Below are 26,832 nucleotides of genomic sequence, written 5' to 3' on the forward strand. Positions count from 1 at the left end.
CAGCAGGATGAAATTTACTCGAGTGTTACTGACTGTGCTTATAGCCTTTACTAAGAAAGAGGTAAGGGCATTTACTATCATCTGTCTATTTACTGGTATGTGGTTTTTGTGTTTTGTTTTGTTTTGTTTTGATAGAATGCTTTATTGAAGTAGTTCTGAGACTATTCCATTGATATGCCCCTATTGCACGTGTACAGCACTGAACATTCAGTATATTTACACCAGACTAGCCCTGATGATTTTCTCAAAAAGTCACATGAATTTTACGTTTTGCTCCATAACATATGCATATCTATTGTTGATATAAAAATAGGAGTCATATTTTGTGAGTTGAAAGGAGAAAGTAAAAATGAGAATTTTAGGATGTCCTCTTTCATTCAGGAAATAGCTGTTAGATTTGTGTACACCCCAAAGTAAGCCCTACATGGTGATTTTGTGTGTGTGTGTGTATGTGTGTGTGTGTATGTGTATCTCAATTACAGGCAAGTTAGTGAATAGTTAATAAGTGGTGAGTAAAGGGCCAACCTTTACCAGTGTTCTAACTTTTGCAATGCTATTTTTTTCTGTGTGTGTTTTTTTATTTCACCTTAATGAAACAGAGTAGAAACATTGTAATTTTCCAGTTCGCTGCATCTCTCTTTTTTAAACGAAATATTAATAGAATAAACTAGAAATGTTTTCTATTGTTTTTTAATGGCTCCTACAAAATTATAAAACAAAATAATTTCTATCCTAACAGGATCTGGACATTCTGTATTAAGTGAATAGTTCATGAAAACCAATGTCATTACAACAAGCACTTGATTTCATTATTGTTTATAGGATTTTCCTATCCAATGTATATCTTTCAGTGAAAGAATATATAAGAATGTTTTTGGTGATTTATTTGCTAGACCAGTGCTGTTGCAGAAGCTCAAAAATTGATGGTTCAAGCAGCAGATCTTCTTTCTGCCATTCATAATTCATTGCATCATGGCATCCAGGCCCAGAATGATACTACAAAAGGAGGTAATTATCTGTTTTTGCTCCTACTCTTTTTTCATTCCCATCCAGATTGCTATGGGTAGTATGGACATTGGCTAAAATTTTATTTAATTAAATCTCTCTGGGCCTTGGAATGTTTTTGCTCCATAAACTTATAAAGTATGCTCCCTTCTTTTAAATATTTTTCTAGAAAAAAAAACAGTACTATCTATATCTTACTGTTTGTGCTCTGAGTATTTACCCTGTCTGGTGACCATGCTGTGATGTCAGCAGTACATTTTTCTTAGTCACCTCTCCCCTTCACTTCTTTAAGAGATCATCACCTCCATTACAAAGTCTTCCCTGACTCAACCAGGCATAGTCAATAAAGAGGAATAAACAGGGAAAGGAGAAAATAGCAACAAAATTTTAGAAGCTGGGAAACAGAGGACATTGATCTAGCTGGCCCCAAATAACTGAATTCTTAGCCACGGATAAGCAAAGTCAAGAACAGACCAGTTTGTACTGTGGATTCACTCAAGAGCCCCATTTTTATATACCAGGTACCTCAGAAAATGAGGATGATAATTATGCGAATGACATGTGAACTAGTTTAAAAGCTGTTTAGAAACAGAGGTTTCCTCCCTGTTCTCCTGCATACTGTATCTGCATGCTGTAAGAGCTGCTGCCTGAGGATCAGGCTTCCAATGTAGCAGGCATCTAGGGGCTGGATCAGATCTTCCTGAGACTGGGAAAACCAGCAGGCACCTTTCCCAACTTCTCACTTCAACTTGTTGCAGTGATAAAACCCGGTTACCAGTATCTCCCAGGAAGGAGCTTGCACACAACTGGTGCTCAAGCTTTTGCAGCTGTCAGTCATTGGATGAGCCCCGATCACCTGGCCCGACTAACCAACTGCACTTGCATTCAGGAGCCCCACTGGCCTATAAAACAAAGGAACAGTTGTTAGCAGGTGTGGGAGCACCCTTCCTCCATGGATATACACCCAGAAGAACTGAGCAAAAATGCCCATCTCCCAGTTTCTGCCTGGAAAGGGGCTTAACTATATACTTCCCCAGCTGCTACCTGAGGATTTAGCTTCTAATTAGCCTACATGTAGGTGCTGACTTTGGGACACTCAAGGGTGTCGGCACAATCTCAGCTATTTCTAAGACCTGAAGAGGAGGTATGGACAATCACAGAAGTTTGAGAGGGAGCTTGGGCTGGGCTGAAAACATAGAAAAGTATAAAACTGTTAAATGTAAATATACACAGCCATCCCTCTGTATCAGCAAGGGATTGGTTCCAGGATCCTCTACGGATGCACATATAAAATAGCATAGAACAATGCATACAGTCAACCTTCTGCATCTGCAGATTCCCAGATGCGGATTGAATACTGTTTTTGATCTGTGGTTGGTTGAATCCATGGATGTAAAACCTGTAGATACCAAGGGCCAACTAGTTTCGTTCGGAATACTCTAATGTTGTAATGGTGGTTGGTTAATCACTTAAAATTTTTGTCTGATGGTTAAAAGATAAAAAGTATTTAAAATACTTTGTTAATGGATATACAATATAAAAGATGCAAATTGTGCCCTTGCTGGTTTTGCTCAGGGGATACAGCGTTAGCCTCTGGACTGAAGGGTCCCGGGTTCAATTCTTGTCAAAGACACATGCCTGGTTTGTGGGCTCAATTCCCAGTAGGGGGCGTGCAGGAAGCAGCTGATCTTTTATCATTGATGTCTCTCTCTCTCTCTCTCTCTCTCTCTCTCTCCCTCTCTCTCCCTCTCTCCCTCCCTCCATCCTTCCCTCCCTTCTTCCCTTCCTCCCTCCCTTCCTCTCTGAAATCAATAAAATATTTTTTTAAAGGGAGGGGATGCAAATTGTGACATCAGATATGAAATGTGGCAGAGGTAGCTTTTGTGTGTTTGAAGTTATCAATTTAGACTATTACAAATGTATTTTATGCAAACCTCATGGTAACCACAAAGCAAAAACCTATAGATATACAGGAAAAAAAGAACAGAATCAAAGCATATGCACTACAGAAAATTATCAAATAATGAAGAGAGCAAGAGAAGGAAAAAGAGAATACAGGAATTACAAAAAATTACAAAACCAGGAAACAATTGACAAAATGACAATGGCATTTCCATACCTATTGACAATTACTTTAAATGTAAGCTAAATTCTCCAGTCAGTAGACATATAGGAGTGTAGCTAAAGGTTTATCAATTTTGTTTATCTTTCTGGTAAACCAGTTCTTGGTTTTGTTAATATTTTCTGTTGTTTTTTGGTCTCTTGCATTTATTTCCATTCTAATCATATTTCCTTCCTTCTAACTTTGGGCTTAATTTGTTTTCTAGTTCCTTGGAGTATAAAGTTAGATTGTTTATTTGAAATCTTTCTAATTTTTTAATATCTGCATTTATAGCTATAAACTTCCCGGTCACAACTACTTTTGCAGCACATAGGTTTTGGTATATTGTGTATCAGTTTTCATTTGGTTTGATACATTTTTAATTTCCTTTTGATTTCTTTTATTAGTTGTTCAGAACTGTGTTGTTGCTTAGTTTCCACATATTTGTAGATTTTCCATTTCTGATTTCATACTACTGTGGTCAGAAAAGGGGACTATATTAACTCTGTTTTATCCCATTCTTGGCTTGAAGGTAGAAGCCCCTCTCTGTCACCACTACCAACATCATGTAGATAGGAAATACAATTTTAGGTTATTAAATATGCTTATCTATTTTAAAATATGTGTGTATAGATATGTTAATTATAAAATATAAATCTAGACAATGTGATTAGAATTTGTTTGGAGATGTTTTTAAAACTGGCCTTTTTTACTTTTAGTAGTATTTGAGATTGAAAATTCTGAGAAACATTGAAATATTTTTTTTTCTTTTTAGATCATCCAATTATGATGGGCTTTGAGCCTCTTGTTAACCAGAGGCTACTTCCACCTACCTTCCCTCGATATGCAAAAATAATTAAAAAGGAAGAAATGGTCAACTATTTTGCAAGATTAATAGATAGAATAAAAACTGTCTGTGAGGTGGTCAATTTAACGAATTTACATTGTATCCTGGTAAGTACAAATCTCTATTCTGGAGTATAACTATTCATTTTAGAAATTAAGGAACTAAAGTCTAGAGAAGTTAGGTAATTCATCCAAGTTTTAGAAATGGGAGTTTGAACCCTGGATTCTGTCTTCAAAAGCTCTTAAGTGTGCATGTGCACCAATATTTTTTCATATAAAAAATTGTATCATGGTGTTTGGTAAACCTCATTAATTATTAATCTTTATATTGTGAATATCTGTCTTTTCATGTCAACAAATACATATATTTCTATATTAATGGCTACATGGCATTCCACAATAAGCATATATTAGGTGTTTCATTTTGTTTTCAATCCGTTCATATTGAATTGCATTTAAGTCTTTTTTACTATTATAAACAATATTGTGGCAGATATATCTTTATAGGTAAATCGTTGTATCAGGTGCTTTCTTCCCCTTTAAGATAAATGCCTAAACAGTGAGGTTGCTGGGTAAAAGAATATGTACATTTTTAAGTTAACAGTTTTTGGATTAATCTTTTTTATGGATTTAAATACAGAAAAATATACTTTTATTTTGGGAATATTAAAACATTCAGAGGTGGAATTTTGTTAATGGTAAGGTTATAGTGATATTTATGTTTAGTAGGTAAGTAGAAAATATGCAAAATAATATTCTTGATATTTAGACATAACTACACTAATTTCTTTTGCGTGACTATGCATACATGTGCATTTGTCCCCTCCATGCTGAGACACATGATTCCTAGCTCCATGTCATACCTCTGTGAGTCTTCCGTATTGGTTCCAGGCTTCTTCTGTACCTGTGTTTCCTGAGAGGACAAATGAACCAGCTTACATTCCTAGAATTAAGCAGCAATTGTGGGACATAATTGATAGTCAGTGAAGATTTGTGCTTTTGTTTATGTTCTGTCTTAAAATAATTTTATTTTCCCTTCCACTAATTCTTTGTCATTAAAGTCCAGCGTAAGTCTTCATTCTTTAGTGAAACTTTCACTGATTATGTCTTTATTACTCCCCTTTGTATTTGTTTACTTTATAATAGTCTGTCCTTAAGAATCATGAATCTTAAAGATAGAAAAGATTACAGGCATAAGCCAATTCATTTTGTAATTCATTGTAACTTCATTAGATTGGTTAGTGACTTATCTGGATGATAAATAGAGATTTTCTTACTCTTTTGTACCCACTTTTCTGATCCTTGTTACATAGGTACTTATTTGTGTTCACCAGATTAATTGTAGGGTTTTAGAAAAAGATCAATGTGAATTGGAATAAGAGAGTGTAATGCAAAAGTTGGAATTTGTATTCTGGCAGGAGATTATGGATTACCTTGTCAGAATGGTGAATGCATAATGACATACCATAATAGAACAGAGTTGGGGGAACTGCTGGCACTGGACATGAAAAAGAGCCTAGTCAGAGAAAAGTCTGGACCCCTGGAAGGCTTGGGACAGAAGAATAGTGGTAGTGGGGTGTGTGGCAGAGGCCAAGAGTAAAGTGAGGAAGGATCAGGGACCAAATGGTCCGCTGGATCTGTATAAGAAGCTTGTTACTAGGATACAGTGCCAGATTATAGAGAATGCGGACATATCAGTAAGATAAAGATAAGCAGCAAAATGTAAAATTGGGATAGGACATAAACACACACATTTAAAAAGCAATAAACATTAAAAATACTCAAACTTGCCGGAACCGGTCTGGCTCAGTTGATAGAGCATCGGCTTGCGGACTGAAAGGTCACAGGTTCGATTCCGGTCAAGGGCATGTACCTGGGTTGCGGGCACATCCCCAGTGGGAGATGTGCAGGAAATACTCAAACTTAATAGTAATATAAAAAATTTACAACAATTAGATTAATAAGTAAAATAACATTTTAATGTTGATAAAGGGAAATAGTCATTCTACTGTACTCCAGTGGCTGTCTCTCTCCAGTCTTAAAAATGTACATTCTTTGACCCAGCAAAATGCAGAACAATATGAAGATGATAAATAGCTACTATCTTATAACCTACAGATGTTAACATTTCAGTGTTGTTGTTGTTTTAAATATGTATTTGTATTTAAATTATGTGATTTCAGAGAGGAATGGAGAGGGAGAGAGAGCAAAGAAACATCAGTAATGAGAGAGAACCATTAATTGGCTACTTTCTGCACACCCCACATTAGGGATCAAGCCTGAAACCCAGGCATGTGCCCTGACCGGGAATTGAACTGTGACTTCCTGGTTCATAGGTTGATGCTCAAGCACTGAGCCACGCCAGCCAGGCTTCAGTGTCTTTCTTATCTTTTTTCCTATCTGTGTATAAACCCATCTATAGTTTTCTGAGCATATCTTTTGGTCTTCCCCTAGAGTCAAGAACAGTCAGTTGGTAATATGAATCCAATTGGTCTACTTACTTGGTATTTATTTATGTGAGGTAGGAAGTAAACCTCTGTCATCAGTTAGTAAACTATTACTGTTAGTGTTATTTTCATGGTGTACAAATTTAATATGAGTATCCACACAATACTATTATTGGTCAGTTTGTTTTAAAAAATTGAGGCTCTAAAATTATTTGGTACAATTAGACAATTTAGAGAACATCTTTAGCTATTTGTCATATTCTAACTCTGGTTGGATATTATTTCTAGTAAAAATTACACTCTCTGCAGATGTTTTTCTGCTTTTATGTAACCCATTATTGACATTACTTTTTCTCTGTTTCTCTCTTAGGATTTTTTCTGTGAGTTTAGTGAACAATCACCTTGTGTTCTTTCGAGATCTCTATTACAAGTAAGTTCCACTTAGTATTGAAAATACTTCTTTAAACATCAAATTATGTGATTGATGGAACAAAAGGTAGATACTTCTTTCTATAGGATATTCCACAGTTAATGTTACATTTTTTAATTAGAAGCATTGATTTAGAGTGTTAGACATTCATCAGGATCATACCCATGCCATAAAATAAACCTCAATTTTAAAACAAAATGATATAAAATGTGCACTCTGTTTGGGAATTAAATGAGTAATCAGTAACAGGTAACTGGAAAATTCTCTAAATATTTGGAAATTAGTATATGTCTAAAGAACCCATGGACCAAAAAGGAAATCTTAAATTAGAATGAAAATAAAATTAATACGGTAAATTTTTGACCAAGCACAAAGGTAAATCAATAGAGAAATGGTAGTCTTTTTCAACAGGTGGTGCAAATTGGACAGGCACATGGGGGGAAAAATTGACTCAGAATACATCATAAACCTAAATGTAAAATGTGAAACTATAGGACTTTTTAAAAAAATGATATGAGGAAGTCTGTGATTTTAGAGAAGGCAGAGAGTGCTCAGATGTGACATTAAAAGCATAATCCTTAAATTGATAAATTTAAAACTGTCTAGTAATTCTGTGGAAGACACTTAAGAAAATGAAGAGCCTCTACCGAGTGGGAGAAAATATTTGTAAATACTGCCAGACAAAGGACTTGAATCTAGAACATATAAAGAACTCTCTAAGCATAACAATAAAGAAACAGACAGTCCAGTTTTTAAAATGAACAAAATGTTTGAACACTTCAGTATGGTAAAATATTTAAAATCATTAATATTACTGAAATGCAAATTAAACTGCAATGAAATACTACTATCCACTTTTCAGAATATCTTTTAAAAAAGAAAAAGAAAGAAAAACAATATCAACTGCTTGTAAGGATGTAATGCTGATGGGAATGTGAAGTGCTTCAGATACTTTGGAAAGCAATTGGCACATTCTTAGAAAATGAAATATACAAATCCCACTCCTACTTGCTTACCCTAGAGAAGTGGAATCTGATGTTTTGGAAACCTGTATGTGAATATTTACACTGTTGGGTTCATGATCACCAAAAACTGGAAACAACCCAGATGTGTTAGGAAAGCAAGTAAGGTACAATATAGTAAATATTAAAGTGCACTGAGGTTGAGGGGAGAAAATTAAATACAAATTATTATTAAATATTTTCTTTTAAATTTAATAATGTACTTTTTAATCTATTGTTTCATCCAATTTTGGAAAGGTTGTATATATTCCAAAGCATTCATTAGAGGTAAAGATTATTGACTAGTTTAATAAGTATAGCCACTTACTATTTCACAATTTATGAAGCCCATTCCTATATATTAGCTCATTTGACATATTTAGACTAGTCAGTTGATTTGAACAATTCGCAATTACTACTTTTGACTTGAAAGACTTTTATTCTCCTGCATCAAATACACCTTAAATAGGGATTAATAAGTAATATCTTGTGGAGACAGTGATTATAAAAATTTTCCACCAACTTTCAATATTTTAATCTCTTTTTACTTGGTGTTATTTTAAAAATTATGCTCATGTCACAGTAATGGCAGCTATAAGTGCAATAGGTCAAGTTTGTGGCAGTATTACTAATATATAACATTTGTTTTAAGACCACTTTCTTGGTGGATAACAAAAAGGTCTTTGGAACTCACCTCATGCAAGACATGGTGAAAGATGCACTTCGGTCTTTTGTCAGTCCTCCAGTGCTTTCCCCAAAGTAAGTATCATAGGAAGTTTTATAACATCTGTGTTTCTTTTTTTTTTTTTCTTTTTTTTTAAGAAGGAAGGCGATTTAAAAAAATTCTATCTATGGATAGATATATAGATAAAGATATATACATTTATTGATTTCAGAGAGGAAAGGAAAGGGAGAAACATCAGTGATGAGAGAGAATCATCAGCTGCCTCCTGCATGCCCCCTTACTGGGGATCAAGCCCACAACCCAGGCATGTGCCCCTGACCGGAATTGAACCGGGACCCTTCAGTCCAGAGGCCGATGCTCTGTCCACTGAGCCAAACCAGCTAGGGTCCTATGTGTTTCTTATAAGCCCAAATTGCCTGACCATCTCCTTTTTAACCAAGGCGTTAAAACTGTCGGAATTAAATATCCATATAAAAAAACAACTAATTCGATCATGTTAAAATAGATTTATGATACATGCTGTTTAGATTTAAACTGAGGTTTTTGTGAAGTTGACATTAGGTCCAGTATGAGAAGAAAAACTTCCAAGGAGTTACCAGAAATTCAGTAAATTGCATTTGACCCTTACTGAGTGCGAAGCATTGTTAGGTGCTTTGGGAAATAATTACAAAAAAAAAAAACAAGGTCTATTTTTAATGAGCTGAGCCTAGCTAGAAATAGAAAATGCAGATAATTGATTCTTAAATTATGTTCTGACAGAGTCACTGCCCCAAAAACATGCTGCTATAAGAAGCTGGAAAGTATTTCAGGCAGAAGGAATCATCATTTGAGTTGGTATTTTGGCAAATAAGGAAATCTTTCCATGGCTGAAGGAAGAAAGGAGTCTATTTTATTTTTTGTTATTACTCACCTGAGGATATTTTTCCATTGATTTTTAGAGAGAGTGGAAGGAAGGAGGAGAGACAGAAATATATATCGATGCGAGAGGGGGAGAGAGAAAGAGAGAGAGAGATATCAATTAATTGCCTCCCACATGGCCCCTGACCAAGGCTGGGGGCCAAGCCTGCAAACCATGTACATGCTCTTGACCAGAATTGAAACTGGGACCCTTCAGTCTGTGGGCCAAACTATCCACTGAGCCAAACCGGCTAGGGCAGGAGCCTCTTTCTTAACAAAGAAACCAGCATGTATGAAGACTGGATGTATGAGATTCGTGCATCAGTGGGGTCCCTGGGCCTGGCCTGTGCCCTCTCGCAATTTGGGACCCCTCTGGGAATGTCGGAGAGCCAGTTTCGGCCTGATCCCCACAGGCCAGGCTGGGGGACCCCGCTGGTGCACAAATCTGTGCACTGGGCCTCTAGGATGCATATGAGATCTTTGGTTAATCTTTTCCCATCCTCCCCCCCATTTCCTCTGATATTCATCAATCTGTTTCATGTTTCCATGCCTGTGGTTTCTGCTTGTGCATTGAGCATTTGCCTCCTGGTGGTCGGTGCGCATCATAGCTACCGGACGGTTGGACAGTTGCTTAGGCTTTTATATATGTAGATAACAGTTAGTGGTTCGGCAACCAATTTCTTGAATAAATGATGCCACATCTCACTTAGAACTTTCTAGTAGCTTTCTTTCTTAGCTTGGATTCCCCAGAAGCAGACCCTGAGACAAAGATTCATGTAAATGTAATTATAAAGTGTTCCCAGGAAAATCCAGTAGATTTTTGGGCAAGTGGGACATGAAAAGAAAGAAAGCCTACACACAAACGTGTGCTCCATGGAGAGTAATTCCTCCAGTTCAGTCCTTTCAGGGAGTTCTGAAGACAGTGTGGGTGACCCCTCAGAGTTGTCCTACTCAGGCAAGGGAACTTGAGAATTTACCAAGACACCTCTCATTGAAGGACTGCTTCTTAACTGGGAGGAAATAAATTCCTAAGCATCCTTGGTGCTGGTTAATATTCATCACTTCATTCACAGTAAAAGCCACAGTCTATAACTGAGCCTTCAAGGCCCCATATGCTCTGATCTAGACCCCTGATAATGCCTCTCTGACCTCATCTCTTACTTCCCTCCCTGCACCTCCATTCCTTCAGCCACACTGGTTTCCTTACTCCTCCTGGAACATGCACGTTCTCTCATGGTCTTTACACAGGGATGGGAGTGGAGAACATTTTCCTCAAAAATTCCCAAGGCTGGCCTGGCCCCCTCACTACCTTGAGGTCCATTCAGTATCACTTCAGTGAGGGCTACCCTGACCCGTCTATTTAAAAAGTCAGCTGCCCAGCCAGTGTGGCACAGTAGTTGAATATCGATTCATGAACCAGGAGATCACGGTTCAATTCCTGGTTATGGCACATGCTCAGGTTGTGGGCTCGATCCCCAGTGAGAGACAACCGATTGATGATTCTCTTTTTCTATCTCTCTCTCCCTCTCCCTTTCTCTCAGTGAAATCAATAAAAACATACAATTTTTAAAAAGTGTCATCCTTCTCTTCTTTGCCCCGCAAGGCCTAAAACTCCGTTTCTTTCTCTCATTATTTTATGTCCCATCTTGAGCTAAGGAGAAAGGGAGGAAGAGCTTTGGGACTTCACAGAGGAGGAAGGCAGTTCATATGGAGATGGAAAAGCAAATGTTTGATAGGTGTTTTGCTGGGCCATCTTTAACAACAGGACACAGAAAGGGCTTTGATTGAACAGACCTTGCTAGGTTCCTCCCTGTCTGCCACATCTAGTTCCTATTAAACTATAGTTATCTCTGATGGTAGTTCCCAAATAGTTTGAATTTCATGACATGGATGTTATCTTACAGGTGCTGCCTATATAATAATCACCAGGCTAAGGATTGTATTGATTCCTTTGTTACTCATTGTGTTCGGGTAAGAACTACAGTTTGGAACGTTGTGATGGATACTTTAAAAATTGTGGGGTGTAATTCCTCTAGTAGCATTAATTTGTGCTATTTTTCCATCTAATATTTCTTATTCACATTCACTACATAGAAAGTTTCTATCTCTTCTTATGCTTGAGTTGATAGCATCATAACGTATTGTGTTCCTGGCAGGTTATCAGGTACAGAGGCACTTTTGATGCCCTCTTACTACTACCCTCAGGAACCACAGAAACGGGTTATTACCCCCATCTGGGAAAACAGCAGTCCACATTGTTTTTTGGTGTGTTTTTTAAATAGACACAAAATCTTTACTTATTTTTTGACCTTATAAACTAGGCATATTTGTAACATCCCCAGGCACATATCCTCATACTATCTTAATGAACAGGATTATAGTAAAATTATTAATTTAGATGAGATCAGAAACTTCTTTTAAATCTCAAGGAATTAGGAAAACTTACAACTCTTGTGGTGGATTAAGTTTATTATAAGCCATTCTTATTTAATTACAATCTCTTTATAGAGAGCTCTTTTTAGTAATTCCAATTACTAAACCACACACACACGCACATATACATATATGAAGACAGCATGGTATGGTCAAAAGAGACCAGATTTCATTTTTATCACTAATATTTTGTCATTATCAGGGGGGTCACTTTACTTTTCTATAAATTTCCTGATTTTAAAAATGTGCAATGTTAATTCTGCCTCTATACCTCTTAAGAGGATAGACTAGTTAGTGATCAAATGAGATAATCTGTCAAAGTATACCATATTAAATTAATACTATACTTGAATCTTATGATTCATACTTCTTAAATCAGAGCATCCTACTGTTCATGTCTGTTGCCCAATTAGTGAAATGTTACAGTATTTTATATGAGAACTAGAGGCCCAGTGCATGAATTCATGCACAGGCGGGGTCTGCCTGGCCCAGGCCAATCAGGCTGGGCTGGCTGGGAGAAGGGGACATGAGAGGTTGGCTGCTGGCCGGCCCCACCCCCAATCGGGAGGGGGAGCCGGCCAGGGTGCGGGGCCATGGGCCGTTGGCCAGCTGGCCCTACCCCCCAGTCAAACTCCTGGTCGAGGGGACAATTTGCATATTAGGCTTTTATTATATAGGACTAGAGGCCCGGTGCATGACATTCATGCACTGTGGGGGGGGTCTCTCAGCCCGGCCTGTGCCCTCTTCAGAGTGGGCCTAAGCCAGCAGACGGACATCCCCCAAGGGATCCTTAGCACTGCCGCAGAAGTGAGAGAGGCTCCCACTGCCGCCACTGCGCTCGCTAGCCGTGAGCCTGGCTTCTGGCTGAGTGGCGCTCCCCCTGTCGGAGCACAATGACCACCAGGGGGCAGCTCCTGCGTTGAGCGTCTGCCCCCTGGTGGTCAACGCGCATCATAGTGACTGGTCGTTCTGTGGTTCGGTCGATTTGCATATTAGCTTTTTATTATATAGGCTACTGTATAGGTTAGGAACAGAACAACTTAGATTTATAGTTATTAGCCATTACCAAGTATTATAATTATTAGGCATTCTGGTATATTTAAAGTAGCACAGATGTGTCAGCCTTGAACAGTGCCTTTTGCCTTGAAATAAGTACAAAAGAAACCCCTCTTTAAATTGTGGGATGATATCTGAAGATTAACCCCTTCCCCGGCAGAAACGTGTATACTCGTTTTCACAAAATGTTCTTTTTCAGTCGTCGACGAGTATACTAAGAAAATATGGTAAAAAAATATGGTTTATAGGAAGACGAGTTACAAACTGTTTTCATAACCAGCATCAAAAATACTATATAGAACGAAAATAAAAAAAATCAGTCTGAAAAAGAAACGTTTTTAACAAAAAAATTGTTGGGGAAGGGGTTAAAGGAAGATATTTTTGTCATATGGAAACAAGTTTCATAAATAGCCACTTTCTTCTAGCTATTGATAAATCCTGGTGTTGAGTTCCTCAAAAACACCTGTGTAAAAATACACATAGGCATGATTCTTATATGCACAGTATTTTTTTTTTCTCCTTAAATCGGATTTTGGAAACTTGGAATGTTAATTTTCTATATTATCAGGAAATTTCATATTGACGGTTAACAAATTTTAATGTGTTGCAGCCTTTCTGTAGTCTTATTCAGATCCATGGGCATAATAGGGCTCGACAGAGAGACAAGCTCGGTCATATTCTTGAGGAATTTGCTACCTTGCAGGATGAGGTAAGAGCCAACAAGTAACCCTTCCTTCTAAAATTCAGCAATTTATATGACTTGAACAAACTTTTAAAACAATTCTTTGGAACAGTATTTTGACTATTTAATTTTTCACTATGTGAATTCTCTTTTCACTTACAATGTAACAGTTTCATATACCAAAGTAAGAGTTTGCAAAAAGTAACAGAACAAGCCCAGGCCACAGTGACTCAGTGGTTGAGCATCCACTTATGCAGGAGGTCATGGTTCAATTCCTGGTCAGGGCACATGCCTGGGTTGCAGGCTTGATCCCCAATAGGGGATGTGCAGGAGGCAGCCAATCAGTGATTCTCTCTCACCAGTGATGTTTCTGTCTCTTTCTCTTCCTCTCTGAAATCAAAAAGATATTTATATGTTTTCTTAAAAGAAACAGAACAATAATTAAAACTGAATTATTTGGTAATCAGGATAAGCTATAAAATATATGTATAACTATAATTGTATAGCAAGTTCACATTGACATAAAAATGTATTACATATTAACCTTAGAGTAAATTTGTGAGCAGCAGCAATATTAATTGAAAATATAACTAAAGACCTGAAATCAATTACTTTTATTTTTGGCCTATTGGATGTCTTTTTAGCTTAAAGGACTATTTAGCTAAATGTTATCCATTGTGAAATGAAAAGTTTGGATATAAACGTAACCAAACTACTTTTGTAAATATGAGTTCTTTTAGTGGCAAGATTTTCATTTTCTGCTCATGCTGTTTTTAGCTGTTTATTTTAAATTCTCTCTTTACTTAAAAAGAAAGTAAGTATTACGATATTTTATTCTGATAGGCAGAGAAGGTTGATGCGGCTCTTCACACCATGCTGTTGAAACAGGAACCCCAAAGGCAACATTTGGCCTGTTTAGGTACCTGGGTCCTTTACCATAACCTCAGAATTATGATACAGTATCTTCTCAGTGGCTTTGAATTGGAGCTCTACAGCATGCACGAGTACTACTACATATATTGGTAAGTGGGTGGGATAGGAAAGATCTGAGAGAGCATCTGTAGAATATAATTTTAGGGTGCTTTTTTCATTTGTGTATTTTAATTTTAGCTGTGGGACAATTGGAAGAGCTCTTATCTGTTTCTAAGGGAAAAAAATAATACACATTTTGGCCTAATTTCAGTGTGATGCTGGTTGCTACTGTCTATGTATTATACTTATTGGAATTAAAGTTCAAAATTTGAACCAGATCATTCTTCTGAGAAGAAATCAAGGCTGAGGTTGTCATTTGCAAACTGCATCCCTGAGGACTTGTTTCAGGTGGTTTAAAGAAGCTGATGAGAGATGATCCTCAACAGAGTAGTTCTCTGCTTTCACTCAGAGATAACAAAAGCTAGTAAGAGAAAGCTTGAGAATGTTTTAGGCATGGGAAAACTGTCATAGAATAAAATGAATTTCAGCCAGGGACAAAGTCACTTCTTGTTTATCCCAGCTTGGCTTTTGGTCTGTGCCCATGCCTGGTTCATGTTCTGGACACATGGGGGGCGGGAAAAAGAGAGAAAATTGTGAGTTAATGAATTGAGTCATCTTAAATCTTTTTCTTAGTCTGGCAAATTGTGTGGTAATTTTTAAATAATAATCTATTACTGCTCATCACAAACAACTTAGTATATTAAATCTTAATATAGTTCATCTTTTTAACTCATTCAGATTATTTTATTTATAATTAAGATACTGTATATTTCTTGGAGTAATTCTATGAAGGAATGAAAGTAATTCTCTTCCATGCAGTTGACATAGTTTTTTTATCATGGCGCTAAGGGTTCTTTAATAGAAAGCTCTTGACTATGAAAATTAAATTTGAGCATCAACTATAGTGATATGAGAAAAATATTATTTAGTATATTCTCCAACATTTCAATAGATAACTCTTACCAAAAGGTCTTGGTATAGCCGAAACCGGTTTGGCTCAGTGGATAGAGCATCGGCCTGCGGACTGAGGGGTCCCGGGTTCGATTCCGGTCAAGGGCATGTACCTGGGTTGCGGGCACATCCCCAGTGGGAAGTGTGCAGGAGGCAGCTGATCGATGTTTCTCTCTCATCGATGTTTCTAGCTCTCTATCTCTCTCCCTTCCTCTCTGTAAAAAATCAATAAAATATATTTTTTTTAAAAAAGGGTCTTGGTATAGATACTTGGGTTACATTTTGTTAACTCATAGTAAACAAGACAGTTTATAGGAGAAAATGCTCAAGTTCTTTGTGGTTTGAGGTAGCGGATGATAAGCGTTTGTGCTCTTGGCTTGGACTTACTTTCTTTTGTAATTAAGGGGGGGGGGCGGGGATTTAATAGGTTGAGGTGAACGTGTCCTGATACAGTAAAACCAATGTAATGGGCATTAATTCGATTTACATGTACACATCATTATCAAGAAATCTTTTGTAAAGTTGTAAAACGCATGTTGTTGTAGGAAATTAAAGAAATTTTCCAGTATTGTGTGGCAACATAGATGGCTACAAGAAACGGAAAGTTAATTACTTGTAATGCTGATTTCTAATCTAATTGATCTGATCTGAGATCTATCAGTTATCTAATTGGATAACCTATTTTTAAAAGACTTTTTTAGCATTATGAAAAATATCTCTTTATCAGTATTAATACATGTGTTGATAAAGCTATCTCATTTAGACACCCACTGTTAACTAACATTTTTATTCTATAAGGTATCTGTCTGAATTCCTTTATGCATGGTTGATGTCGACATTAAGTCGTGCTGATGGCTCTCAAATGGCAGAGGAACGGATAATGGAAGAGCAGCAGAAGGGCCGTAGCAGTAAAAAGACAAAGAAAAAGAAGAAAGGTGCTGTGGATTATTTTTAAACTTAAGAAATAAATAATATTGGAGACACTTCTGTCCCTTGTAATGGGTGACTTAGTCATAATATTTTAATTCTCATCTTCTCTTCAGAAGTATAAGAAAAAGAGTCCCAATATTAGTGATACAAGGCTTTTTGGTTCCTTTCTTTGCAATTCCATGTGTCAGAGGACCTCAGGACAAGAAGTAGCACATAGACCATGCAGGCAATTTAGTTAAGGCGCAAGACAGCAGGTCTCTGATCTTTGGACAGAAGGCCGGCAGCTCAGGAGAGAGGCAGATCTGGAGCTGTGCTGTTAGAGTCAGCACAGGATAACTAGCACCTTGAAACACCACTCAGGGACCATGAGGAGAAAGAACTGTTTCAAAGGGACTGTCTCATTAGTCACTACTGACTAGTGGAAGGGTACAGATATTGCTACAATCGTTACAAAATATTTCTTTGTATTTCCATCAGATTTTAACAGTTTGGGTAGGCTATTAAATGACAGTTCATGGGTTTCTTCTTTAAGAAGTCTCTTAACTATGTGTGGTGCCAGGTGGGTACTGGAAATATGGGGAGAACTCTGTAAAGTATATGCTATACACAGGCAACTAATACAACATAACTTTGAACATAAACTGTAATTGAAAAATAAAAATTAAAAAAGAAGCATTTATCACAGCATTTGGGACTAAACATACCATATTACATATAGAAAAAAACACGTTAAATCTCTATATGACGAATTCAGAAGTTCAAATTAGTTTAGAATTTTTTGGTATTAACCATTCAAGGAACATAGTTTTTATTTAGTCTTTAAGTTATATTTTATTATTTGTAGTTTTGGACCATAAAATAAAATATAGCCTGTAGGAACAAACTATTCAAAATTTTAATTTAGTAAACATGGAAGATTTTTTAAAAATTAGATTTTCTCCTGCAGTAATGCAAGAGGAAGGTGAAGAGTACAGATGATTTTCCTTCTATTACAGTTCGCCCTTTGAGCCGAGAAATCACAATGAGCCAGGCCTATCAGAACATGTGTGCTGGAATGTTTAAGGTAAGTTGTTGAAAATAGAGTTCTTTTTGCTTGTTAACTACACTGCTATCATGTAGTTTAGTTCAAATTGACTCTGTGATTTTTTCCAGGTTCTAATTTCACCTATGTTAAATACCTGCTTGAAACCTTTTTTCCAAGTCTAGTTGTTTTCATTGAGTTACCAAATATTTGAGCCCATGTTATGCCAGATATCTTGTACTGAATACCTTGCAGAATACCAAGTCTAATCAGATGTGATCCTTGTCTCAGATCCTTATTAATGACAGGCCAGGTGACGTGTGTGACACAGATAATCAGAGAAGGAAGAGTTTACTTCTGATTGATGATCAGCAAAGGTTTCTTGAAAGAGATGGGGTTTGGATCTTTTAGGGGTGTATTAGGAAAGGGGCGGGCTCCACAATGAATGGCTTAAGCAACGCAGGCATTTTCAAGGAGGTGGATTGAGTACTGAGACCTAACTTTATTGGTAACACATTAAAATGTATAGAACATGGACTCCTTTTCTTATAAAAATTTATATGCCTACATGTTTCTTCAGAAACTTTTACTTGAAGCTTCCAAAGCTATTGAAAAGCAAGAAGCATGGGAAAATAATGTGCATATGGTATAATTTCACTGGGAAAAATAGTAATATCAACACTAGGCCTTGAAAACCTTTTCTATTAAAGATGACACATGAGCCCTAACTGGTTTGGCTCAATTGATAGAGCGTTGTCCTGCGGACTGAAGGGTCCCAGGTTCGATTCCGGCCAAGGGCGTGTACCTTGGTTGCGAGCACATTCCCAGTAGGGAGTGTGCAGGAGGCAGCTGATGGATGTTTCTCTCTCATCGATGTTTCTAACTCTCTATCCCTGTCCCTTCCTCTCTGTAAAAAATTAATAAAATATATATTTTTAAAAAAAATTAAAATGACACATGACATAAAAGTAAACACTAAAGCCAGTTTTTCTCTTCCTGTTTCTGATTTCTGAGTCTTAAGTTGTTTTAGATATCTGTAAATAGTTGTTTCTTGTTTTCTATTCTGAATTAATGAGAATGTTTACTTTTTCATATTGATATATATTTCCTCATTCTCTTTTTTCCTGTAGACCATGGTAGCATTTGACATGGATGGCAAAGTACGAAAACCCAAGTTTGAGCTTGATAGTGAACAAGTTCGATATGAGCACAGATTTGCTCCATTCAACAGCGTAATGACACCACCCCCAGTACACTATCTGCAGTTCAAGGTGAACCTGCTCACTAAAGTCACTGTAAAATATTTAGTCTTAGGTCTTCTTAGAGATGTTTGTACCGAGCCACTTTGTTAAAATACTAAAATCAGACTGTAGTTGGACTAACGGGACAGAGTAAGAAAATGGCAATTTAAATAGTGTCAAAATTATTTGGCTTTTTTGGGATACTATTATCAACATTTATTTAAGAATGAGAATAATATGAGGCAGTATTTGAAGGTTGAAAATTTAATATTACCTAGGAAAAAATAGGGACATGCTGAGTGTTTGCTTAGGTGCTATATAGGAATGGATAGTCAATGTAGAATTCTTTAATTTAAAAAGTTTTTTTTTAGAGTTGTTCATATTAAACATGTTTTGAATAATAGTGTTTCCCCCTTTAGGAAATGTCTGACCTCAATAAATACAGCCCTCCCCCCCAGTCTCCAGAACTGTACGTGGCAGCTAGCAAACACTTCCAGCAGGCCAAAATGATCCTGGAGAACCTCCCGAACCCCGACCACGAGGTAAGGCTCAGTCTCAGTGACTCCACAGGGAAAGACTGGTTGGGAGTACAAATCGTACCACTGAATAACAGTTTAAGTGTAAAAGTGAACTTCATGGTATTCATAAAGGAAGCCTGTCATGTTTCTGCCCTGGATTTCAAATGGCTTTCTTAACCTAACCTTGTCAGACTTAAAATTATTTGATGAGAGGTGATGTAAATACCTCCTATGGGTAAATTTAGAAATCAATGCAAGGAGAAATTATGAGTTAGAGCTGTGAAGAATAGAAATAAGATCTGGCTTGTTAGAAATGTTAATGTTTAAAATATTTTAATCTATAGTTTACTATATTCAAATATAATCACATAAATCTTAAATCTGAGAAATGATCTGGTTATCACAGAAAGTGAAAATCACCTTATCCCCTTGACCATATAAAATAAAGACTATTGTTTTTGATGACTTTATTTTAAAATACCATTTTACAGAGCTTGTACATATTAAGTTTTAGGTTTTCATAATTTTCACAATTTGCTGTATACCTACTTTTATTGAAATGCATTTCTTCTGTAAAATGAGTTACCTGTATCATACACCATTTGCGGGGAGTATATCTCAGTACAACCTCCATGGAAAGGTAGCTCAGCAGTTCTACTTCTTAGGGTTTTTCTACAGATACCTGTGCACATGTGGAAAGTAAGGGAAGTGACGAATATACAAGAGTATTCGTCACAGCAGGATTTCTAATAGCAAGAAAATGAAGGAAGTAGTGTTCAACAGGGGACTGTAAAATAACAAGACACGTCATACAATGAAATACTGTGCAGCTTTTGAAAGGACAAGGAAGACCTTTATGCGCTGTAATGGAACATTCTTTAGAATACCAGAAGTTTAAAAGGCAAGGTAGTAAACCATATAGTATGTTGCCATTTCAGTCAAAAGGGGCAAGTATTATATAATATATATAATACTTCTGGAAAGATAATAGAAATTAGAATAACTGTGTGTGCTTCTTGAGAGGGAGTGTCAGGGAACAGGGATGGAAAGGAGACAACTTTTTTTTAATCACATACTAGTATAATGATGTAATAAAAAGGGGGGGGAGTATAAAAATTAGAGGAAGGTACCTATAATAAAAAACAGCCTATTTATTTTACTAGTAGTGGACTTCACTTATTCAAGTATTTCCTTAGTGCCTCCTATGCCTCTGGCACTGTGGTAGATTCCAATAGTGAAAAGGGGACAAAAATCCCAGCCCTCCTGTGTTGAGGAGAGTGGTGGGTTGCAGACAATAAGTAAAGAAAAGATAAGTAAAATCGTATATTAGATCGTAAGTATTATGAAGAAAAAACCAAGCTAGGAATGGGATAGTGACTGCTACAGGAGATAAGAGGAAGAGGAGGTGAGGCATTTTTTAATAAGGTGGCCTTTGAGCAAATCCTGGAAGGTGAAGCAGCAAATCTTGTGGCCAGGTAGGGATGGAGCCTTCTAGGCAGTGGGATCCGCGTGTGTAAAGGTGTGATGAGGCAGGAGTGTGCCTGGAGTATTTAAAGAGCAGCCAAGGACTGATGTTCTTCAAGGGGCAAACAAGGGGTGAGTTGTTAGAGGGTTTCAAACAGAGGAGTGACCAGATCTGTGTTCAAAGGATCATTGTGGTCACTTGGCTGAAAATATACTGTAGTGGGGCCAGCAGAAGCAGGGGAGCCAGGTAGTAGGCCACAGCAGTATCCTGGGTGAGAGCTGGTGGTGACAGTGGAGGTGATCAGAAGTGATCGCGTTCTCCATGTATTTTAAGGTCAAGCCTGCAGAGTTGGTTGATGGATTGGATATGGAGTCAAGGATGACTCCAAGGTTTTTGGCCTGAACACCTGGATGGATGGAGTTATATGAGGAAGATGCAGGTGGAGCAGGCGGGGTGGCAGAGCTGGGAGTTGAGCTGTTTTGGACACACCACCTAAATGGAGCTGTCACCAGGGCTGGTGGCTGTGTGATCTGGAGCTGAGGAGTGTTTCTTAAAGTTATAGTGAAGTGTGTTTCCTGAGGGGTCAGCAAGATAATGACAGAACTTTTTCCTTCAAGTTGTACATCCCATTGGTATTCATGTGTTGGCGTGACGCTTTTTAGACAGTGATAGAAATAACAGTTAACACTTACAGGATACTTACTACCTGTGAGGCCTGGTTCTCAGGTCATAATATAAATGAACTCATTTAATCTTTACAACAGATCCTGGTGGGATAGGGAAAATTATCCCCATTTTTACAGGTAAAGAAACTGAGGAAGAGAGGTTAGAGACCTTGCCAGAGATTTCATAGCTAGTAAATGGCAAAGCTAGAATTTGTAAGCAGACAGCCTAACTCGAGTCCATGGCCCCCTCCATGGTGGTGTCTTTGCAGCTCAATGTTCTTTTGTTCTCATAAGAGCAAGCTACGGTAGCCCTTTGATGTTTTCAGAGTTGACTAAAATAGGATTCTGTGTTACTAAAAGAAATCTATTTTTAAATTGCCTATATTTAATAAAGTATCAACACTTAAATGTGAAAGTTCCTATTAGTATCTATAATATTAAAACATTTTTATTGTAAATTTTATGTTTTGATAGCTTAATGTTGCTCATTGTTTAGGTCAATAGAATTTTAAAGGTTGCCAAACCCAATTTTGTGGTTATGAAGTTACTGGCAGGAGGACACAAAAAGGAATCTAAGGTAAGTTAAGAACATTGTGGGGAAAATAAATGGTCCTAAATTTTCATAGAACTTCACTTTTTTCAATAAGGTGTTTCATTCCAAAAAAATTAAGCACTCAAAAGGATCAGAAGCAGGAAAAAGAAAATAGACTAGAGCTTACCCTTTTGACTTGAAACATAGGTTCTGTTAACTTAAAATTTCAAAAGTCTGCCTTTTCATTCCCCTATTCCCACTCTGCAAATTACTGGATGACTTGGGATAAAAAAACGAAAATGTGTATACATACATATATGGGAGAGGTATTTAAAAAGTCTTTAGAAATGGATGCTTCAATAATAAGATGTTTTAATGGTTCAGAAGATGGATGCTTCCTTGGTAATATTTTATCATCAGTGCTATGTAAATACTCAATACAGAGGTTCTGCATCTTGTTGGAAGCCAACCACTGAAGCATTTGCGGTGGCATCTGCCCATTATATGTACTGCTATTTGTTTACTCCCATTGTTTTTCTATCTCCTCTCCTGCCTGGCTTTACCAGTGACTCTTACGTAATTGCTCAGTACTATCAGTGACCCTGGAGCTAAAAAATTTGCTGACCCATGACTTCTTCCTGTATTTTAAGTCCATTTTCCTTTAACTATTCTCTAAAGATAGATGGTCGGCTTGTTTTCTAGTGATCTTCATAAACCCAGGTTAGTTTCTTAGTTTTTTGCTATTTAACCAGCTTTTAAAAAATCTCCCTTGTACTGCCTTGTCTTTAAAAATACTCTAAAAAATCATCTTTGTTTACTGTCTAAATATTTATTAGGTACATTTGACTTTCTGATTTTTCTTTACAGGTTCCTCCTGAATTTGATTTCTCTGCTCACAAATATTTTCCCGTTGTGAAACTTGTTTGAGATTGACAGGTGACGATGAAGGGGTAAAATCTACTTTCAGATTCTACTTTTTAGGACCCACCCATCAGTCTTACCATATAACATGAAGTGAAATGGATTTTAATTTGACAGCCTTATATGATGTGAATGAAAACTGCTGTTTTAAAGTGGTTTATTATGTCCATGGATGAAACTGATGTTGTTGAATGCATTGATGAACGTTATATGGTCTTATTACAGATTTAATCATAAATCATTTTTTATGAATGACTGAGTGAAAATAGTATTTGTAAAGGTAAATAAATTTGACCAAATGTATTACTGGAGATAAAAAAAATAGTACTTTGTTGGTGCATGTTAAGAGCTGAAGGTGTTTACTCTTTAACATTTGAGTAATTGAAACAACTTATCTAAAAGATGTTTCAAATCAAGTGATTTAGGCAAAATACATTTGAACGGGGCCTAGTCTAAGCTATGTAGGGAGGCTATTATATGGGCATTATGATTCCATGTCATGACATTAAATTATATACCTTTAAGAATGTAGATGTTTTTTAAAATGTCCTTAACTATTACTTTGGTACTTTTAAAAGATTAAAGCTTAGGCTAAGCCCCTTAAAAGTACTTAGCACTTTCAGTTGTAATTTAAATAGTTGTTTCTATCTTCCCAACTGTAGTATAAGCTTGAGGAAAGTGACAATCTTTCTAGAACCTGCTCATTCAATTAATGGAATATGGAATTTTTAAATGTGGCATTGAGCTATTCTGGGGTAAACTGAGTAGAGAAGGTAAAGGTCACTAGGGCAGTAGATTGACTGCCTTTTTTTAGTAAAAGAAACACTGATGGTGGGAACAGGACGGATAAAAGGGCAGAGGAATTTGGAGTAGCAAGTTGGAGTCTAGTCCTTGCACTTAAACAGTTTGCTTCAGCTGATAAAAGTTGATTCATTTGTCCGATATTTACAAATCAATCCAAGCACACAAGTTGGTATATCTGATACATCCAAATCTTAAGGAGAGTAGGGAATCAGAACTGGTTGCTTTTGCTTATAAGGAGCCATAAAATAAAACTTGAGATGACTGAATATTTGTGTCATCCTACAGCTGCCCAAAGAGTTTTAAAATTGATTTTGAAGAGATGAAATGACCTGAGATACTGAACCAGAAAGATTATAAGGTTTTTTTTCCTGTAGTCCTCTGCTAATAATGCCTTCCATTTAAGAAGAGAATTTATCTGCTTTTGGAGGATCATGTAAAGTTATTACACAACTCTGAAAACTTCTGTCTACAATTCAAACATTAAGCCTTAAAGGAAGGCGTTGTACTTTGTTTTGATCACAGATATGTCATCTGTTGAGTTCTAGAATAGTTTTGTAATGAGCCTATCTCAAAAACCAGAGCAAGATTGTCCTTTACAGGAAAACAAATAAAAAACAACCCTGTCAGTTGTAGGCTGCTGGTTGAAATCACAGAACTACTTTTTTAAATGGTACAAAAATGTTAAATGTTAATACAGCAGCTTTTTTGGAGAGAGAGTGAAAATGCTGAGGTGACTATTTAAATGTGAACTTAAATTCTGGATAAAGGCAGATGTGGCACATCACCCTGGAGGTTCCGTCACTGTCGTTCACTATAGTTTTCAGAGACAAATTAGTAAGAAGCAAGCTACCAACACAGACTCTGGCTTACCTCTTACAGCCAAGTGGGTTTTCATCTTAATCCATGTGTTTAACATTCATACAAAAAGCCATCTATTCATTTAAATGTTTCTAACAGGCAACTTTCAGTTAATATGAAAAGTAGGTTACTAGGACATCTCTGATCAATCACAATCATTTATTTGGACTTAAGAGTAAAATATTTACTAAGCACCCAGCATAGGACTAGAATCTCCAGGGGTGTAAATTATATTGGCAACTTATGTTCGATGTCACTCAGTTCAGGAGTAAGAATAGAAAATAAGCATCTGTCTCAATTGACTAGGGCCTTGGTTTGTAAAACCCATTATCTGAAGTGTATAAAGATAATATCAAAAGCCAGTTAACTTTTCCCAGAGATGCACACCAGTGAGATTAAAGCCTTTCAGTTGTGTGTGTTTTAAGTGCATGGGAAGATAAGTATTTTAGAATAATCTTTCAGTGTATACATTATCAGAATTTTACAAACCAGTTTTTAAGGAACAGTGGCTTAGTACACTTTAAGAAAGTGTTGCTCTCTGAGCTGAGAAATAGCATACAAACAAACATTTAAATACACAATCAAAATAAACTTTCCCCAACTTTCAGGCACTAATGAACATTTTCAACATCTAAGCTAATATGTGCAAAAAGGAAGTTAATATAACCCAGTTAATAGAACCTCTGCCATTAAAAAATTTTTCTAAAATCCATTTCAAAGACAAGTGTTAGAATAACTATTTGTAGTAATAATCTTTTAGGCTAAAACATAATGGTAGTAAAACTAACCACCAGGACCATGAATTCACAATTCTCTTCACCATGCCAGCTTCTATAAATGGATAACCAGCAATTACCAATTAAAACAATCATGTTAATTATCTAGTTATTTAATGACAACATACTGAACAGGGAGAGGTTTATTTCTCAAGCTTCATCACACAAAAGTACACACTAGGTGTGTGCTGTGATTAGATTCCTCGGGAAATCTAAATCTAATCCAGGGTTGCTTAGAATCTCCACATGCAGTCTGATCTGCAGGAGAAAAGATAAAATGATTCATCTTTCCTGCCCACACACCATTTGAGAATAGAGAGGACATGTGCCAATTAGGTTGATGCCAATTACAGATTAGAATAGCTGCTGATTTAATTTGGATGCTTATTACACAAGTGTGTTTAGTTTTTTAACAGCCATAATACCTCTAAATTGTGCTTCGGGCTAGGTGCTTGTGATCCCACAGGAAGCCAGTAATAATAAAGCATGACTGCCTGGAGAAACCACGCATGGCACACCCCCTAAAGTAGTGGTTCTCAACCTTGGCTGCACATTAGAATCACCCGGGAATCTTTTTAAAACCCTGATTTCTGGGCCTCATCCTCTGGAAATTCTGTTTCTTTGTTATGGGGTGGGGCCACAACATTAGTAACAAAGAAACAATTTCCAGAGGATGAGGCCCAGAAATCAGGGTTTTAAAAAGATTTCCAGGTGATTCTAATGCGCAGCCAAGGTTGAGAACCACTGTCGTAAAGGAATGGCCTTGATGCCTCTGTAAATGAAGATGAAATCATCATCACGGGTTACTTTTTATTTATCTTGATATCTCATCTCCACAACTTAAAAGCTGGTTCTTTAGCGATCAAATAAGGGATGAAAGGAAAACTGAAAGTTTTAAAAGCTGGACTAAGTATTTCATTTCTCAGCAACTCTGTGCACCCTAACTAAACATGAGATGAATTAACTATTTGGGAAATCAAGCCTAAGACTAAGGGAGGTAGGACAAGGACTTGGATAAAATCTTATAGAGCTACTTTCATACGCTTAGATGCCTCTTTTGGGTGGAAAAGTTCAGTCTTAGCAATTAGGTAAAAGGGAATTATACATGAAGAACATCCAAGTTGTAGAGCTTAACTTGAAGGCAAAGCAGGTGCTGCCTCAGGGACTGCCAGGGGCACAGCTGGTCACCCTGGGTGTGAGGCCAGGTTATGCTCCAGCTCCTCTGGGCCAGTTTCCTCTCCCAACAAGGGAGTCCCACCAAATGACCCAGGAGACTCCATCTCAATCCTGTGACTCCAAATATATTTCAGTGAGCGCACCACCCACTTAACTGCTTAGAGAGCCTCACTGAAAGCCATTGGTGTGGTTTTGCCAGTTATTCACAAGTGGCAAAAGCCTATTTTCCTGAAATATTAAGGACCAACTAAAACCAAAACTATTATCAATGTAAATTATGATTAGTCATTTTCAAATGAACATTAACTTTTGATTTTTAAATCAGTTTTGATAGGCATTTACCACAACCTAAATATGTAAACTATGACACAATGCCATTTTTCTTCCCTTTCTAGTATTTCCCAACTTATTAGCAGTAT

At 36.9% G+C, this 26,832-nt stretch overlaps 1 protein-coding gene across 1 annotated transcript in view; it reads left to right on the forward strand.

Annotated features, from left to right (window-relative positions):
• Window positions 1-23,869, forward strand: part of NAA35 (N(alpha)-acetyltransferase 35, NatC auxiliary subunit) — a 47,225-nt gene extending 23,356 nt beyond the window's left edge. Inside the window, exons 10-23 of the mRNA XM_006759487.2 lie at window positions 4-61; window positions 894-1,008; window positions 3,882-4,060; window positions 6,770-6,829; window positions 8,483-8,589; window positions 11,317-11,383; window positions 13,512-13,610; window positions 14,427-14,605; window positions 16,305-16,441; window positions 17,432-17,499; window positions 18,588-18,728; window positions 19,118-19,240; window positions 21,843-21,923; window positions 22,746-23,869. Coding sequence (XP_006759550.1) covers window positions 4-61; window positions 894-1,008; window positions 3,882-4,060; window positions 6,770-6,829; window positions 8,483-8,589; window positions 11,317-11,383; window positions 13,512-13,610; window positions 14,427-14,605; window positions 16,305-16,441; window positions 17,432-17,499; window positions 18,588-18,728; window positions 19,118-19,240; window positions 21,843-21,923; window positions 22,746-22,805 — 1,474 coding nt within the window. The 3' untranslated portion in view covers window positions 22,806-23,869. The remainder of the gene's footprint in view (window positions 1-3; window positions 62-893; window positions 1,009-3,881; window positions 4,061-6,769; window positions 6,830-8,482; window positions 8,590-11,316; window positions 11,384-13,511; window positions 13,611-14,426; window positions 14,606-16,304; window positions 16,442-17,431; window positions 17,500-18,587; window positions 18,729-19,117; window positions 19,241-21,842; window positions 21,924-22,745) is intronic.
• The last annotated feature ends 2,963 nt before the right edge of the window (window positions 23,870-26,832 follow it).

Source organism: Myotis davidii, unplaced genomic scaffold, assembly GCF_000327345.1.
Source record: "Myotis davidii unplaced genomic scaffold, ASM32734v1 scaffold556, whole genome shotgun sequence".
NCBI classification, from domain to species: domain Eukaryota; kingdom Metazoa; phylum Chordata; class Mammalia; order Chiroptera; family Vespertilionidae; genus Myotis; species Myotis davidii.